The sequence below is a fragment of the Hordeum vulgare genome, chromosome 3H, assembly GCF_904849725.1.
Source record: "Hordeum vulgare subsp. vulgare chromosome 3H, MorexV3_pseudomolecules_assembly, whole genome shotgun sequence".
In the NCBI taxonomy this organism is placed as follows: Eukaryota; Viridiplantae; Streptophyta; class Magnoliopsida; order Poales; family Poaceae; genus Hordeum; species Hordeum vulgare.
The window spans coordinates 356582971-356600066 of NC_058520.1; the positions used below are offsets into that span (position 1 = coordinate 356582971).

General features: G+C 43.9%; 2 protein-coding genes across 8 annotated transcripts; both read right to left on the bottom strand.

Moving 5' to 3' along the window:
- Positions 1-667: 667 nt before the first annotated feature.
- LOC123439951 lies at positions 668-2091 on the bottom strand. Its single transcript, XM_045116564.1, has one exon. The coding sequence runs from the start codon at positions 1874-1876 to the stop codon at positions 938-940; it is 939 nt and encodes a 312-aa protein (XP_044972499.1). The 5' UTR covers positions 1877-2091; the 3' UTR covers positions 668-937.
- A 1037-nt stretch (positions 2092-3128) lies between these two features.
- Positions 3129-15995, bottom strand: LOC123443850 (transcriptional corepressor LEUNIG-like). Of its 7 annotated transcripts, none has more exons than XM_045120386.1 (18): positions 15668-15995; positions 14620-14717; positions 14396-14505; positions 12658-13032; positions 12441-12526; positions 11384-11471; positions 11204-11279; positions 10990-11039; positions 9942-10238; positions 9111-9281; positions 8109-8339; positions 7929-8043; positions 6126-6235; positions 5898-6047; positions 5591-5755; positions 5365-5484; positions 3854-4060; positions 3129-3528 (listed from the first exon to the last, which is right to left on the bottom strand). In XM_045120386.1, the coding sequence occupies exons 1-18, from the start codon at positions 15697-15699 to the stop codon at positions 3382-3384; spliced, it is 2628 nt and encodes an 875-aa protein (XP_044976321.1). In that variant the 5' UTR covers positions 15700-15995; the 3' UTR covers positions 3129-3381. The 7 variants fall into 7 exon arrangements, with proteins under 7 accessions (XP_044976321.1, XP_044976317.1, XP_044976320.1 ...); XM_045120382.1 differs by having other exon boundaries at positions 9111-9314; positions 11204-11282; XM_045120385.1 differs by having other exon boundaries at positions 9942-10241; positions 11204-11282.
- Positions 15996-17096: the final 1101 nt, after the last annotated feature.

Below are 17096 nucleotides of genomic sequence, written 5' to 3' on the forward strand. Positions count from 1 at the left end.
TACAAAGTGATTCTTTCCCTGAAGATGAAATGAATCTGGACTTCACAAAGCACCTTCACATCATCCCTCATGAGTTCAAGCTAAAGATGAACATCGGTTGGGCATGAAGGGTCACGGTTCGAGTGCCTAACGGTAGGGTCATTAGGATTCATCCCTCTTTGTCGTCGCTTACCATATCATGATTGATTATATGGTGACCTTCAAACGGTTGACACCTCACACCCTTAAGATGATGGTCTTTAATAAGATGACATTAAGGTGGCCACCAAATGCAACAAGATGGTCGTTTTTAATAAGGTAACATTAAAATGGTCACCAAATGCAGAAGCAACAACGACGCATTTGTCGTGAACGTCTAGAGAGAGCTCTTGTTGATTGCGATTGTTAGCTCTCTATTACCTCACTACAAGTGTCTTATAAGTTTCGTATTATGCTAAACTTGTTTGCATGTCATATATTCCCTTTGTTTTCAAATTTAAGTCTTTTTAAAGATTTTAATAAAAATTATATACAGATGTATATATAGTTTATTCATTTAGCTCATATATAGTCCTATATTGAAATCTCTAAAAAAATGAAGGGAGTATATGTGTCTTGTTTGTAGGAGTGTGTTGGTAAATTATGAGCTGGACAAGGAACATCAATTGAGATAAGTATGCAAAAAAAATAAAGGTACGAGCAATCAAACGCGTTATTATTGTTTGGCTATAAATGCTCTAATTTGAGTCTAGGTCCTTGGGACCCTTCCACTGTTAAAAACAAATCTCCTGTCACTTGCATCTTGGTAAACTATTCTAAACCTTTGTAAACTTTTGTAGGTCTAACATTATTATTGCCAAATTAATAGCAGTATCAAAGGCAGACTAACACATGATTTGGCTGGTTCATACGCCTCCGTAGAAGGAATGCGTACGTAGTTACGCGCTTGCCTCCTGAGTCAAATGAAGCCGCCGAGGGAGAGGCTGAGGGTGGCCTGAAGGTCGAGCCGCCAGAGGTAGCCGCCAGCGTCTAGCCGCCACACGTCGCACGGGGCCACGAGGGAACCTCGGCGAGGGCAGGCGTACGGGACGCGCACCCGACAGGTGAAACCGGCACAGGAACCCCACGCCGGCACGGGGGTGCCATCCTTGGCGGCGAGCACCACCCGCACCTCGGAAGCAGCCGCCGACGGTGCCATGGCCGCGTCGTCGTCCTCCCTACCGGACACTGTCCGGTTGAAAGCCACGTTGGTCCACGTGACGCGGCCGCACTGGTCGGACACGAACGTTGGGGCCTCTTCGCCGCCGCAGACCGCAGCGTACGGCTCCTCGCCGTGGCGCCAGATGCCTGTAACGTCCTCAACCGTCACCCAGGGCACCGGTTGCCGCAGGGCCTGCGGCGGCAGGACCAGTCTGGCAACGTGGGCAGGCGCCAGATTCGCCACCGGCGCCGCCCCACCGAACCCCTCCTGTGCCGGCAGCACAGGCATGAGCGCCAGAGTTGCAGGCAGCGGTGGAGGAGGCGGCGAGCTGACGGACGTCGTCCCCGACGAGGAGGACGACGGCGAGGACAAAGGCTTGTCCTGCACGTAGTCCAACTTTTGCGTCGTCGACGCAGCCGCAGCCGCGGCCACAGCCACAGCGGCTGACTTCTTGGGCTTTCGTCCCCTCCTCCCAGTACCCCCTGGCCCTGCAACCGCCTTCCGCTTCCGCTTCTCCTTCCCAGCCGGCACGGGCGTAACCGGCGCAGGCGTAACCGGCGCAGGCGCCATCGCCGCCGGCTTTGGCGCGATGGGCCTAAACTTCAACACGACCTTTCCCAAGTGCCACGCCTGGCCTGCCTGGGCCCCGGCTGCGTACCTCGGCGCCAAGCAGCACCCTCCCTTCCTCTCCATCATACACTGCAGACCGCACCCCTCCGCGGAACAAGCAAAGCAGAACGGCTGCGACTAGTCTCAGCTACACACACTGAGTGCTACTTTCTCGGCGCGGTGCGAGTAGACCACGGCGGCAAGCAGGCTGGTTTTATACAAGACGCACAAGGGACACGCGTCAGGGAGCACAGGTGTCGCGGGTGGGACGCGGGCTATGATTGGTCTCGCCCCAACACCTGGCCCCCGACGGGCAGCGGCAGCACGTGAAAGGCCGCGACCCTATTGGGCGCGCTCGCCATGGCTGCCGTGGCACGCAAACGGATTAAATATCTGCTAGGAGTACCAGACTAGCCACTGAGACAAGAGATTTGCAGTACTGGCGCCACGTGTCCCTTGCTTGCTGCCCCATCCGTAGAGCACAAGAGAGCGCAAAAGGCGTGATTCGCTTCGGCTACACGTACGACCACGCGTACCTGACTGAGACGTGGGCCTGGCCGAGCTGTAAGGTCCATATGTCTGTGGAATCAAGTTTGAGGTATTGTGTGGTTTGTTGTTGCAGGTAAAGGTGCCGGTGGTCGGGTGGGTAGAGTGGAGGTGAGGATTTTGGACCAATGGGAGTGCGTTGAGTGTGCAGCCCTTTATTGGTGGGGAGGGAACACGTAGAGCGGTCAGAGGGACCGTCTGGAAGACCGATGGCTCGTGGCCCCATCGCTGCTGCTTTCTCTCAGGGAAAGGAACCGGGCACCAAAACTACTAGCCCCACACAACACAACATGGTTTAAGTCTTTTTTTTTTATAGATACAATAGAGATCGCTCACATATACACATACATATTTTTCACATATACATACATATTTTTTATGCATGGGCGCATATCCCATCTCTATAAACACCTTTAAAAGATTGAACCAACACGACACGCACACCTAATATCAACTTTAAAACTTCAACTCTGAACGGCAAAGGTATCACTGTCCTCCTAACCAACCATCCACCATCCAACCGCAGGCTGGTTTGTAACATGGTTGTGACTAGTGAAAGTGAAGTTGTGACGTGTGTGCCTTAGACACAGGCGTAAGCATTGCAACTTCCTGCTTGTCAGCAAATTCAAAGCTACCTTGCCCTTGACCCACACTGCCTTAAATTTTACTCAGTTTTCCATAATCAACAAATAGGCTCACAAATAGGGTTTAGGAAATGTTGCTTCTCTATCGAGGGGAGATGCAAAAGCATTTGCCTCCGGTTTCGGAACGGCAACTTCCAAAAGGGCATACATAAAAAGAAGGGTAGTTCTGTAACTTTTAATCAGCACAAAGTCTTCATTGTTAAGTTACAGCAGGCAAACAGCCTATTCTATAAAGAGTTACAAACTTGAGAAGCACAGTTAACAGCATACAAGATACAACTAAGACAACCACAAATCGCAAACCTGCCTTTTGTTAGCTACCTTCTTGTCATGTGGTTATCTGAACCATCCTGTCCTCTATAAAAATCTAGCAACAGAATGTAGAAGTCACTATTTTACAAGTCATTTCCAGAGCTTGACAAGCCTGTCATGACTAACTGAGGCAACCTTGCCTGTTGCGCTCGACGCTGCTAGGGCTGCAATTAAACCGTCATGAGCATTGTTCAAGGTCATGGCATTCTTCTCCCTGATGTCCCAAAGTTCCAACGACTGCACGGCACAGAGTATATCAACGCAGACACACTATCAGCATGCTCACAAAATGGAGTTTTTGCACTCAAACAATAAAATCGAAAAAATCAGTAACTATTTCAGAAGAAAACAAAACTGTTCTTTTTGGCAACAAATATTGTTGAATGTGAAGTTTCACGAATAAAGCATTCCTACTGTTCATATTGTTAAATATTGTTGAATGCGGGAAGAAAACTAAGCTCAAGCCCAAATTCAATTAATTTTCTAGTTCTTTTTTATTTTATTTTCCTGTTCATATAGGAGCATTTGGGCTTGGGATTAGAAGGGCACTTTCAAAACTTACCTCGTAACAACCAATGACTAGCAAGGAAGGGTGAGCTGGATGGAAAACACATGTTTGGAACTTGTTTCCACTGCAGTTCAACTCATTCACAAATTCACCGTCATGCCCAGAAGTAAATGACCATATTCTAACAGCATCTTCACTGACAGAAGCGAGATAATCACCCGCAGAGTCCCAACAAACTGACTGAATGTCCTTTGCATGACCCTGCATAGATGAACAGAACTTCCAACTCAATAATCCACCACCACTACTGGACCACAAGATACTTGCAACTTCTTTTTTGAGATGGAAAAAACATACTCCGTCCGTCCCAAAATAAGCGTCGCTGCTTTAGTATAAAATTTGTACTAACTTAGTACTAAATTTGCGTCACTTATTTTGGGACAGAGGGAGTATAAGTTAACATAATTAAGGGTTACATCAGATCACTAGAGGAAATACCATTTGAATTGTAATCTTTGGCTCCTTTGATTTGATATATATATATATAGGAGATGATTATTAACAAAGAGGAACTTATTCTGGGTGCACTAGTCTGACAGTCGAACATACTGATTAAAGCCTCCTAGTACCAAGTGCATATAGTGAACCTTCTTTGTCCAATGCTATCTTAGACACTTGCATGCTTTTACACTGGAGAAACTAAAGACATGGCTCGGCATAACTTGCACACTAATGAGTTCTCCGACAGATGATGCAAAAGTCACGGTGCCCAAAAAACTGCTGTTTGGGGCACTTTGGGCCAAAGAACCAGCTCCAGCAGATGATGTATCTCTATTTGGTGATAAAAATAAAATGGGCAGCTCAAAATTTCAGCCCCAAGTGCTGCCCGGAAACCAAAACTCTGCGGCGGAAACCTAACCGCCACGCTGAAACTTCCCAGCCATACGACCATCGCCCAATTCCGACGTATCCTCGCACCATGCCGCCGCTGCCGCCACTCCCACGACGGACCCCGGACCCTCAGCCACCCCGCCGCTCGTTCTCGTCGGCCAAGAAAACTGCCACGACCTCCGCCGCTTCAGCCGATTCCGATGGATTCAGGCCACATTCCCCCACCCCTTCCACCACCGAAGATGGTCGCCGCCTCCACTGTCGGCTGCTGAGGTCGATTAGTGGCCTGGTGACCACCAATCAACCGACCACCGCCGAGCGGTCGCGGCCCCTTTAGGAGCTCTCGGGGCTCGAACAGTGTGCTGCCGCCAGAGTTGGCCTCACCCCCGACTCCTGGTCCCTAGCGTCTCCTGTTCTAGGCGGCCCGGCGACCTCCCCCGGTCGAAATCGAGCTCGGCTCCCGATGACCGCCAAATCGGCCTCCCCGCCGTTAGATCTCATGTTTCAATTGCTTTCCATTTTATGTCATCTGGAAAAGCAACAGCAGCCACGATGCCCTAAAACCTTCTCTCTCCTACCCTATAATCGTATTTTCGAGATGCTCTTGTGAGAGGATGTAAATATGTTCTTAAATGCTCTCAACAAATTTTGAAGCTGATCTTTAGGTGACAAACCTGTAAAGGGTTTCTACAAGCATGCTGCGTCTCCCCATCAAGTATGTAGATAGCCTTCTCAGATGCAGCTGCTAGATATTTTCCTTTGCGGGGTTGAAATCTCATCTGAGTGACACCTCCCTGCGAAGATAACAATATGAGAGGAAACAAAATCAAGCATCAAAATTTTATTATTTGAGCAGAAAATTGTGCAGCAAGTGAAAATTATAACTGGCTAGGCAAATACCTTAAAAACCTTGACACAGGTCAGGCAACTACCATTATTAATGCTCCAACTGCGGACTTCCCCATCACTATCACAGGAGCAAATAATATCTTCTTTGTTGGGATGGAAGTCAAGTGACATCACAGATGCTGAATGACCCGTGAAAGTACGGAGCGAATAGTCAGTCTGCACAGACAAATCAGTTAAGTCACAACAAACTAAGATAGCAGCACTTGTAATGCAATATCTTTGTATGAGAAATACATTGAAAAGAGGAAACAAATGCTAAGGAGTATACAAAGGAGGAAACAAATGTTAAGGAGTATACATTGTCAGCATCCCAAACCCGTACGGTTTTGTCGAAGGAAGATGTAGCAAGGCGGGACATGCTTGGGCTAAATCTAACATCAGTTATCAGAAACGAATGCTCTTCTAATGAGGATTTAGGCTTCAGGGGATCTGTACACCATAAAACAACCTGCAGAAGAGAAGGCATGTGATTGAAGGTTTTCTGACAGTGGTAGAAGTATAGCTACTTCTGCATCAACAGCCACACCTTTTTATCATGACCACCAGTAGCAAGCAATTTGCCATCGGATGAGAAGTGGCAACAAACAACTTTACTTGCACTTGCACGTGCTTTTGCAACCTCAGCAAAGCCAAACCCTGCAACAAACAGATCTTGAGAAGATTGCAGCGGTTGTGCGTCTTAAGAAGATATGATACCTCTACTTGACACCTTTTTTCCTATTTTTAAATAAAAACTGATAAAGCCACCTGGCGAGTAGGAATAGTTTTGAGTTTTTGGTCTGTTTTCTTTTGATAATCAGACCTCTAATGAATTTTTGCTACCAGGAGAAGGGGATGACCATGTTGATGGGGTCTATCTAAATATAGAGGAACCTACAGGGCTGATTACTCGCTCACTCCATTGTGATGACAATCACACCGATATTCTTTATTATTTCTAAATATATAGATAACTGCCATCTGCCGGCATAATAAGGATTGACACTAACAACAGCCCCTTTAATACTAGACGACAAGTTTTAAATCAGACTGGACTGAACAAAGAAAGATCTTTCCACACAAGAGTGGAAGGGATCCTTTATAAATAGTTCATAGCTCCAATCAAGCTTTCTCCGCTGTCTAGGATCGTTAGTGCTATAGTGAAGACACTTTTTTCAAATAAGAATGGTGGTCACATTCCCTTTCTGATGTAGTCATTGAGGATCTCAAAGACAGGGACAGCAAAAATGTGTCAATAATGGCAACGTTGTGCATAAAAAATGAAAATGTAGAACCTTGGGACAGCTAAGGCAATTTCAGCGGTAGCATCTTTCATGAAGTTACAAACTGAATTCCATGAAGTGCTAATCTAACAATCATTGTGCTTCTTTTGATTCTTTCCTAATGTCTTCCCACAAAGAGATCATTTCACCAAGAGATATATCTCTCCACGAAGAGACATATTTTCATCAATGGACGTGTCTTTCCACAAACAGATATATGTTAAACAAGGGACATGTCTTTCCATGAAGAGACCTCTTTTCACCCAGAGATGTGTCTTTTCACGAAGAGCCGTCCTTTCACCAGCACATGTGTTCTCTGATCAAAGGGCATGTTGTTCATAAGCCCCAAACCGCTAAGATCCAACTGACTTGAGTAATTCCCAATACATACAGATGACTGTTCTTTTTAAAGTGATGTGGCCTAAGGTGGACGCTGCATTAGGAGTCAGTTTTAGAATAAAGAGATGTGGAAAATACTCTCCCCCTTTCCATATGGAACCAAGGCCCCTTGACTTTATCAATGGTGCCATTGTTCGCCATGCCTTCACCCCAACCCCTTCCCCATAAGATAGTATAGAGGATGGTATGATGTTCAATGTTCACGCTGGATTGGCAGAGGAATTCGGCGGGCTAGTACCAAGTCTTCAATCTCTGCCAGAAAAGCAGGAGATGTAGCCACGGGGCACAACTACTTCTGTGCACCACACCTTGGGGACCTCAATGCCTACCACTTGGGAGGAGGGGGAGGTGTCGATGTTAGTATATCTTGTAGTTCAGTGGCAGCAAGCTAGCAAGAAGGTCAACAGTAGCAGGAGATGACATGATCAAGGACATGCAACAGCAAGCATACCAGTTATTCTCTTGACTCAACCTATGTCTACCCAATCCCTAGAAGCCATCTGGCTACCTTTAGCACTGTAGTTCTTAGAATAAGGATTGTGGACAATGTACCGAAAATAGGCATGCAATCATCAATGAGGGCTATTTATCAGGCTACATTACCAGGTAACAGAATACACAGATTGAACTTAACAAGGACCAGTTATCAGCAGGACTAAAAAGCATACCTTTACTGGCATCCATGCAGCGTCCCAAGGTATCCCTGGGATCCATGTCATCCTGTGACAGAAAAGATTCAACATTTTCATCCAACCCTTCTTCCAGCAAACGGTCCACATCACCCTGTAATGAAGTGTTTTTGTTATTATACTGCCAAAAAAAAAAACTTTGATCAAACATATGAATACCAGTGGGTTCGCTGTAGATGTCAAGCTTCCAGTGCCATCAGAGCCAAACATTACCAAGGGTTTTGCTGAAACACCGTTCTGCTGAAGTTGTGGTACTGGCATCGGATCACCTGGTGTATGAGTGGAAGGTGTTGAGGGTGCAGAACCTGGAGACGGGCCAGCAGTATTTCCTGTTCCTGAACTATTAGCCCTACCCGAGGAAGAGCCAGGCTTCTTTCTTTTCTTCGTTGACTGAACAACAAATAGTATTGTTTGTGTAAATGAACAACTGAGATCTAGTATATCGGTCACTTCACTAATCTAAAGCAGTGGGAAGCAAAAATGAAACAACGGTTTTGGAAGTAAACCAGAGATAACCAAGAGGTTACCACCGGTCTCCTATGATCCATTCCAGTTTGCTATATTTTTTTTACACATTTTCTTGTCGAAGTACTGTTATATGAACACTAATATCATGTTACATCTTTACTAGTCTGAAAGCACCACTTTCTGGACTGATATATTTTTACAGTATTCTTTGCTCTGCACTACATCTTTACTAGTCTGAAAGCACCACATTCCAGACTGATATATTTTAAGTCTGGTGAGGTTTATGTTTAGCTGGTTGGTCATATTTTTGTCACTGCCGGGAAGTAGATCTAAACTCATCAACAACAACAAATGGAAGGTCAGCAGTAACAGTGAGGGAGACCAGGAGCAGTAATAGCTCAGTCGATTTAGTGCTATAGATAAATGAACTGTAGTGCAGAGCAAAGAATAAAATTGTATGTTTTTATAAATCCTAGAAGATGGATCATGGAGCTAGACACAATGGTGTAGGCATGACCAGATAATGTACCACAGCAAATTTAGCTTGGTTGTATATTGTCTGAGAATACATTATCTGGCAAGAAGATTTGAAAGGAAGTTATCAACACATTCAGATCTTATGTATATACTATGAACGTTTAATGTTTAATGCAAGATAACCATAAAAGGCAGTTCTGTGCAGCAAAAGTTTACTTGATCAGTGGCCCCAAAAGAATTTGGCATGCCCCCATCAACAGGCATATTTCCAGTTCCTGGCTTTTCTTGTTGGAGAAGCTGATTTGAGCTCTGAGACTGCTGACTGGAGACAGCCTGATGGTGCTGCTGTTGGCTATTGCTTTGTTGTTGTAATAGTTGCTGCTGTTGCTGCTGGTGGTGGTGTGCATTAGCAATTTTCTTCTACTAGACAGAAAATTCTACATAAGAACATGGCAGCAGAAAAAAAAAAGGCTAGAAGAATAACCCAAAGGCATCTCTACAAGTTGAATCATCGAAGACAAATGTAACATAAATTAGGTCAACTTATATGCAAAAAGGAAGCATATATGAGTGGAATATAAAACAGAGTTGGAAGATAGAGAACTGTAAAATTAATACCATAGAAGTATAAATCCAGGAACTAGAAAAATTTATGAACATTATGAGTTGTCTTTGCACTATTAAAACATTGGCCTTACTATGTCAAGCACCTTAAGGGGAATTAGATGTTTAGGCAGTCGGGTAAAATGGGGAACATAAAACAACTCACATTCATTGTTTTGTCATTACAGAAAATGCCAAAATATAATGTCAGGCAACAAAAATACGTTACGAACAGATTGAGACGCTGACATTTTGCCATGATGTTCTATCTTCTATGATCACCACCCCCCCCCCCCCATCTATCATGGAACAGGAGTTGCCTTACCTCATATAATAAGCACTTAACACAATTAAAAAATAAAGAGAAAATTTCACGAAAAATTAAACCTGTTAGTGGAGAAAATACAGGAAAATGAACACTCAGTTAAAAATGATAAGGCATACCTTTATTAGCATGTCTATATCACCGCCACTTTGACTAGGAGAGCCAATATTCGGGATCTCTCCACCACTGGTTGTCTGCCCATCCCGCCCAAGAACTACATTTCTGTTGTTAAACATCATCCTCAATCTTCTGCTGTCAACATCACTAGATGTTGGGGAAGTCATATTTTGCTGCGCCTGCAATGCAAGCTGCTGCTGTTGTTGTGGAGTCAGAAATTGGATCTGTTGTTGCAATTGGTGTTGATTCTGCATGAATGATTTCTGCTGTAGAATTCCAGACCGAAGTTGCTCAAGTCCCTGCTGAAATAACCAAGCGAAATGCATGTCAAAATAAGGTTAAAATTTAGCATCCTTACTAGCAGATGTCAAATCACATATTTGCTATTTGACATTATAATGGAAAAGGAATAAAAAACTAGCAATTTGTTCCACAAATTGCTGGCAATGACATTGTCTGTGATACCACCATATTTTAACTGTACGTAAACCACACAAAATTACTCAAGTACAGGGGCCGGAGAGAGAGAAAAGGTCCAGGATATGATAACATAAAGGTGAGATCCGCTAGGGCGATATCAAATTGTGCAAATCAACACAAGAAAGAACAGACGTGGTCATAATGTACCAGGTGAACACAAAACAGATCGATGCAAATTTAGATGCTTCCCTTGGTCAGTAAAGTACTACAAAAAATACTATGTGAAACAAACTAAGGCAAGCGTGTGCGTCCCATAAAATAATTGTCAGATTTCATCAATGTAGGGGAGTTCAGTCTAAGCTCAATCAATACTGAATAGAAGGACATTAATCTCAAGTTAAGTGTACATAACTAGGATTTAAGTTGGGGCCCTTGCGGTTTTTGACTGGTTACTGATGCAACTGGGGAAAAAATCTCCTTTTCAATTTCAAAAAAGATGAATTAAACTCGGATACTTTATACAGAAACCCCCTAGGCCTGAAATTTCCCGCAACAAATTTGAACCCTGAATGCAATAGTGATGAAGAAGCACAAAATAAGTATATGTTTAGTCGTAAATTAAACCCTTACCGTGAGTGGCCATCCTTTGAGAGTCAAATTATTTGCAACTTGATTAGATCCTGTTAAGAATGCATCTAAATTAGCCTCACAAAACTGGTCAGTCAACTAAGATCAATACAAAATTGGAAATAACAATAGTTTTCTCTTTTGAAAGAAAAAATGGAAAAGAATTGACGTGAGTAGTGGAGAATAGCAAGTTATTGGAGCAGAATAATAATATTACCTTGTAGACCCATGAATGACCCCTCAGGACCAGCAGCTCTAGGTGTCAAAATGGGATTTATCTCTGTCTTGATACTCTGCTAAATAAAAGAACACATAGATAGTTTTTTCGTGTTTTCACAGCTGAGTATAGTTAGGGCTGACAGATAATAGATAAATCAGGAAGCCTCAAGGGACTAACCTGGGCATGCCCTGGAAGTTGGGGACTTCTAGCCTGAATTTGTTGTATAGTGCCTGACAAACCACCAATTGAACCATGCAAAATTTGCCTATATAGAGGAGAGGGGGGGGGAGATGTTAAAAAATAAAGGAAAAGGTACAGAACAAAATATATCGTTCAGCCTGACTAAAAAAGAAACAACATGTCCTTCCATATAGGGATGAAAACGGAGCGGAAACGGACAGAACTGGGTGCTGCCACATTTGTTTTCATTCTTTTTACGGAAGCGGAAACGAGTACAGAAACCCCGGAAACGGATATGGAAACAATTACTAGCGGGAACAAACACGGAGCGTACGGAGTGGACACGGCAACGGAAGCAGGTGTTGACCAGAACTTAAGCACGCTTTAAGCATAACTTAATCAACTGCTAACATGGTACAAAATAATACTATTAGGTTAGTGAACTAGCATAGTATTATAGTACTATTGGATAACTGCGTATAGGGTCTATTTGAGTGCGTACGTGGTAGTAAAGTTGGGCCTCACATGGGCCATTCTGCTCACCATGTCATTGGTTGTCTAGTGGTTGAGCTACAAAGCAGCCATAGGCCCATAGTAAGAACGGAAATTCTATATTCACGGAAATGGAGAGTTCCATTTCCATGTCTGTTCCCTTGGAAAACGCCATTCTGTTTTTGTTTCCATTTCCTCGTAGAAAGCTCTGTTTCCGCTTCCATTTTGCAAATTTCCATTTCATATTTCCTCTCTTCCGTTGTTCCTCCGGAAAAGCGGAAAATTTCCACTCTGTTTTCATCCCTACTTCCATAGGGCGTAGCGCGTAGGCATCTACACTCCATATACATTGAGAACCTTACAATTGATGCGCGTCCAGGATTATTAACATCAAAGCTCTAAGGATAAGGCAACAATGATAGCCAGCCACACCAGCAAGTCTAAGTGTGGCATTCAAAAGATGATTTTGTAACTTGTAACAAGAATGCTAAAATGTCATCGGCTAATGTATGCAGAACATTTTTTGTTAAAGCACTTCATAATTTACAAGTTCAGCAAATACCCTGAGGATTGTCCACTTGCAGCTGGTTTCAGCAGTGATGTTTCATTTGGATCAAGTAGTTGCCCAGCATTTTCCCCATACCTTTGCTGAAACCAAAGTTTTAATCTCATAACGAGTAATAACAAACGAACTTTTTCTTTTGAGGAAAACATAAATGAAAACCTTTTAAAGGAGTGAACTAAAAGAATTTTAAAAATGAATGTAGCTATAGTGATACCTTCATGGATGCATCTTCTGAAGAGTCTCTCTGGGAAGGCAACTTTAACCTCTCCTCATACATTTTGGTTGCCATAACATTAGCAGTACTTTGGTTTTGTCGCATTAAGGGATTATTTCCAGAAAGTCCACTTGAAGTACCATTAAGAAGATAAGAATCATCTCTACGCTGCTGCTGCTGCTGCTGCTGCTGCTGTTGTTGTTGCTGCTGATGTTGGTGTTGCTGCTGATGATGTTGCTGCTGCTGCTGCTGTTGTGCGGCTCTTTGTAACAACATTTGTTGCATTTGTATATGCTGTGGTTGCTGCTGCCGCTGTTGAGGTAGCTGCTGCTGCTGCTGCTGCTGCTGTTGCTCCCGGGCTTTCATTTGCTGCGTCTGTAAAGAGAGCAGCACATTCTAGCTGAATTAGAGCCACCAATCCAGGAGAAAAGATGCCTCAGAATCACAGCTATTGATGCAACACAAATAAATATGATGTTCTAATGCAATTAACAAGATCAATATGCAACAGAGTGCCCTTGACAAGCAAAAAAATGGAAAACAACAATGAACAATGTACTATTAATATGTAAAATAAAATATATATATATGCAACGACAGTGGAATTGCCCAGCAATAGTGGATGTAACACATGTTACAAGAAGTTCAAGAACTAAGAACTTGTTTAGTTTGTCAGAAGTAATGGAAAGGTAAACATGATGGAATAACAGTATCACACTGTTAATGTAAATGGAATGGACTGGAAGAAAGTTCAATCTTGTTTGGTTACCATGAAATGCGACGTTAATTAATGGCAAAGCTAGGTCTGTGTTCTTTAACCTGTAGGATGCCGCTAGGAAGAACATCCACAAATGGAAATCAAACCATCAAACAATGAAAAGTACAAATTGGTATTTTGAATCATTTATGTCCAGCAGCAATTTACAACAATTCAATGATTAGAAGGGATTTCATCTGCGGAAGAAAAAAAAATAGCATGTGGGAGAAGAACAAAAATTGCATCAGCCCTCCCAAGAAATAGCAGATTAGAAATAAACAATCTAGAGCACATCAATCAAAACCCAAAAGATCTCCTCAGTGACAGCCCAACCATGATTTCACGTCTCCGCCTTGCCTCAACCAAAACTCTAGCGCCGCTAAGCACCGATTGTATGAGAGTTGAGATGGCAGTCATGGAGAATGAATCAGGTCTGGCAGTTTGACGGAAAGGAAGAATGATGCGACCGGTTTGTGGCGATGGTGGCACCCTCTAGCCAGGGGAGATCATGGAGAATACATCCTGGTCTCATGGTGGGAGATTTTTCTTTTTTTTCTTACAAGAGCTCAGATGCTATTACAACGGATCTCAGGCAGAAACGGAAATCCACTAGGCCGGGAACTGATACTGCGATAACTGATTATGACCCAGTCAAAACAAACACCGGTGTAAATGGATCACCTCCTAAGTGCCATTTAACAGTAATAGAAAATGAATAAAATGAATTGTGGTAAACCAAATGGACATCACAGGCCTTGCAAATAAATTGGTTAATGACTCACAAACCAAACACCTCCTAAGTGTCATTTGGCAGTAACAGCAAACAAATTGTAGTTAAACCAAAAGGACCTCGCAGGCCCTGCAAACTAAAATTGGTGACATTTCACATCAAATTACAGATAACATAGGATTTTCTATTTCATTTGAAGTTTCTTCAGTAGATTCCATACAATAAGGATAAGCAAATGCATAACTGTTTACCTCAATATATGACGCTGCAACATCTGAATGCTTCTCGTTTGTTCTTGCTATGAATATATCCCAAAAAACTGACCACCACTCAAAAAGAAACCCACCAGGTGCATCAATTGCTGCAAGGAAGCACAACCTAAAAAGTGAGCAATAGTTTTCACGAACAAAATGCTTAATAAAGGGAAAGGTTGCAAAAACCAGGACATAAGTAGCTAAACTTGAGAAGCACATACCAACTGGATCTGAAGAAACCTTCCCTTCTGATTGGAAGGCCTTTGCAGTTGCCTGCAAATTTCTCTTCATAAAATAGTCGTATATGTAAACATCGAGCCTGTTTCAGCAAGCAGTTAAATATTAGTCCTCAGGGTAAAGGTTAAATGCACGAAGACATACAATTCTTCAACTACAACTACAATACCATTCAAAAGACCCACAACCGGTATGGTGAATAACCAGCTTGGGCATAAAATATTAAGACTTCAATGGCACATTTATGCTGCATCAATGTATATTCATTTTGTTTATTCAACCTCTACTTTATCGCTCGCATATCATCACCTAGAGTGATCCTAAATGCCAATATTCATTTTTCAAGCAATTCTACCTTATGCGCGACAAATGCTTAGGTTTGCTAGTGCACGTTTTCCGTGAAACATGTGAATATCATGAAAAGCATTATTAGGTCTATTTCCCAGAAGCAGAATGAGATATTTCGCCTCCTTCCTCATACAAGACATGTTAAAACTGGAGCTCAAATCTAGTCATCTATGTGCAAGGAATCAACTTATTCGCTGGTACTTCCCTCCATACTATCTTCCTGAAGAACCTTCATACCGTGGCCCATGAACCAAATCGAACTCCCTTGTCTTATATCCAAGATGGATAGGTCAACTATTACTACCGGTATTTCAAATCTGATCGACAAGTTATCCTGCTGTTCCCAAATCCCCAAATCAGTTCTCTGATATTTGGGAGATCACCACGGCAGATTATCACTGGAGTGCTATGGCATCTAAAACACTCGAAGTCAAAACAGTAGGTCCTTCAACCGGTAAAACAAAGCTCAAACCAAACCAGGAAAAAAAAACTCCTGAAACCCTAGCGGCCAAACGCGCCACCACGGGTCTCCTCTCGGCTACTTCAGTTCAAACTTCGTAGCCCCTCCCGTGATTTTCGCACAAATAATCGCCACCCAGACTAAGCAACAACCAAATAGAACGTCGCCCAGCCAAAACATGCCGCGAATCAACAGAATGAACACGAAAGAAACAAAATCCTCACATCTTGTCAGCCTCCCAGTTCGTCTGCGACATGGCCACCGCAGCTCGCCGACCGGCCTCCCTTCCCCCGAAGCGCCGCCCACGAGAAAAGTTGGCTCTGGCTACCCCTGGGCCGCCGTGGCCACCGACGTCTGCGCAGCCGCTGGGCGGAGGGTGGACGGGCGAGTTGCTCGAGAAGAGGAGAGGCGGAAGGGAGGAATCCGAGGCGAAACCCTAGAAGCAGCTCGGTTGGGAGGGAAGGGAGGCGGGGCGGGGCGGGGCGGCGGCGAGAGATGTGAGAACAGATTGGTTGCAGTTGCAGCGGCGCGAGGAGGTGTGCAGGGGAGAACTGGAGAGGAAGGGGAGAAGAAAAGAGAAGGTATAGAAACGCAACGGGACCCACGAATTTCCCACCTTCTCTTCTTTATAAAAATGTACATATGTCATGTCATTTTTTGCATTTTTGTTATATATAATTACTCAGTATATGTTTAAGCAGATCCACGGATGCTTTGGAGGACTAGAACACGGCAATGCTTAAGGTCTTGTTTGATACACGAGGATCGAGAGGGTTTTCAGAGGATTAACCCCGCGAGGTCTAGAAACCTCGACCAACTTTGGCGGCCCATTTGTTTCATGAGGTTTGGACAGCCCAACCACGTCGAACCCCCTTCGATCCACAGGACTTTCAACCCTCGAGGGCACCCGCAGGGAACGAGACGGTCCAGGCAGAGCGAGAGGAGGAGTCCCGCCGCCGGATCTTCATCGCCCGACCACCGTCAGATCGTCGACATCCTCCTCCACCGGTTCTTCCCATGGTGAATCCTCCTCTGTCCACTTCTCCATCACCTCCCCTACAAACCCTAGGGCAATGTCCGGGGATACACCTTCTTCCCCCTCCCATGGGGTGAAGAACTTTTCCAGCTCCATGCGTGTCCAGCAACCCAACCTACCTAATCTTGTATATCCATCCATTGTTTAAAAAAAGTAGTACTGATCTTCGATCACCATGCCTCTTATTTCATGAAGAAGGGGGAGGAGACCATCTGCACATGTGTGTCGTGCGCTGGCATTGGTGAGATTTCTTGGTCTTCAATTCATTACTCAGTTTTGTTATTATCGTTAGGGATAGCACCGGCGAAAGGAAGGGGAGATAGCAATGCTCCCTATCTTGCTAGATTGCTAGAAGTTAATGCTTTAGCTTGAGTTAAGGCTTGTGATTTGCGACCATGTGTGATGTTGCTGTGATGAATTCTTACTTCTAGAAGATAATTTGCCGTATAACCTCGACCAGCAGCAAAATTATTACTGGTGGAAGCCAGATGTGGTTATCAAAATATGAACCTCCATCTCTGTTTTTAAGTTGCACAAGCAATACTATAGATATTTCTGATATGGAGGACATTTTCCTGTAAATTGAGATAAAAGAGAAGGCTCTGAGCCTCCGGTTC

Bases quoted from the DNA above. Each gene is read 5' to 3' on its own strand.
- LOC123443850 (XM_045120381.1), bottom strand. From the start codon at position 15,699: ATGTCGCAGACGAACTGGGAGGCTGACAAGAT. The intron at 12,527-12,657 runs GTATCACTATAG...CTTTGGTTTCAG, and splicing joins CAGAAGATGCATCCATGAAG to CAAAGGTATGGGGAAAATGC. The intron at 5,756-5,897 runs GTATACTCCTTA...TTGTCTGTGCAG, and splicing joins GGGTTTGGGATGCTGACAAT to ACTGACTATTCGCTCCGTAC.
- LOC123439951 (XM_045116564.1), bottom strand. From the start codon at position 1,876: ATGATGGAGAGGAAGGGAGGGTGCTGCTTGGCGCCGAGGTACGCAGCC.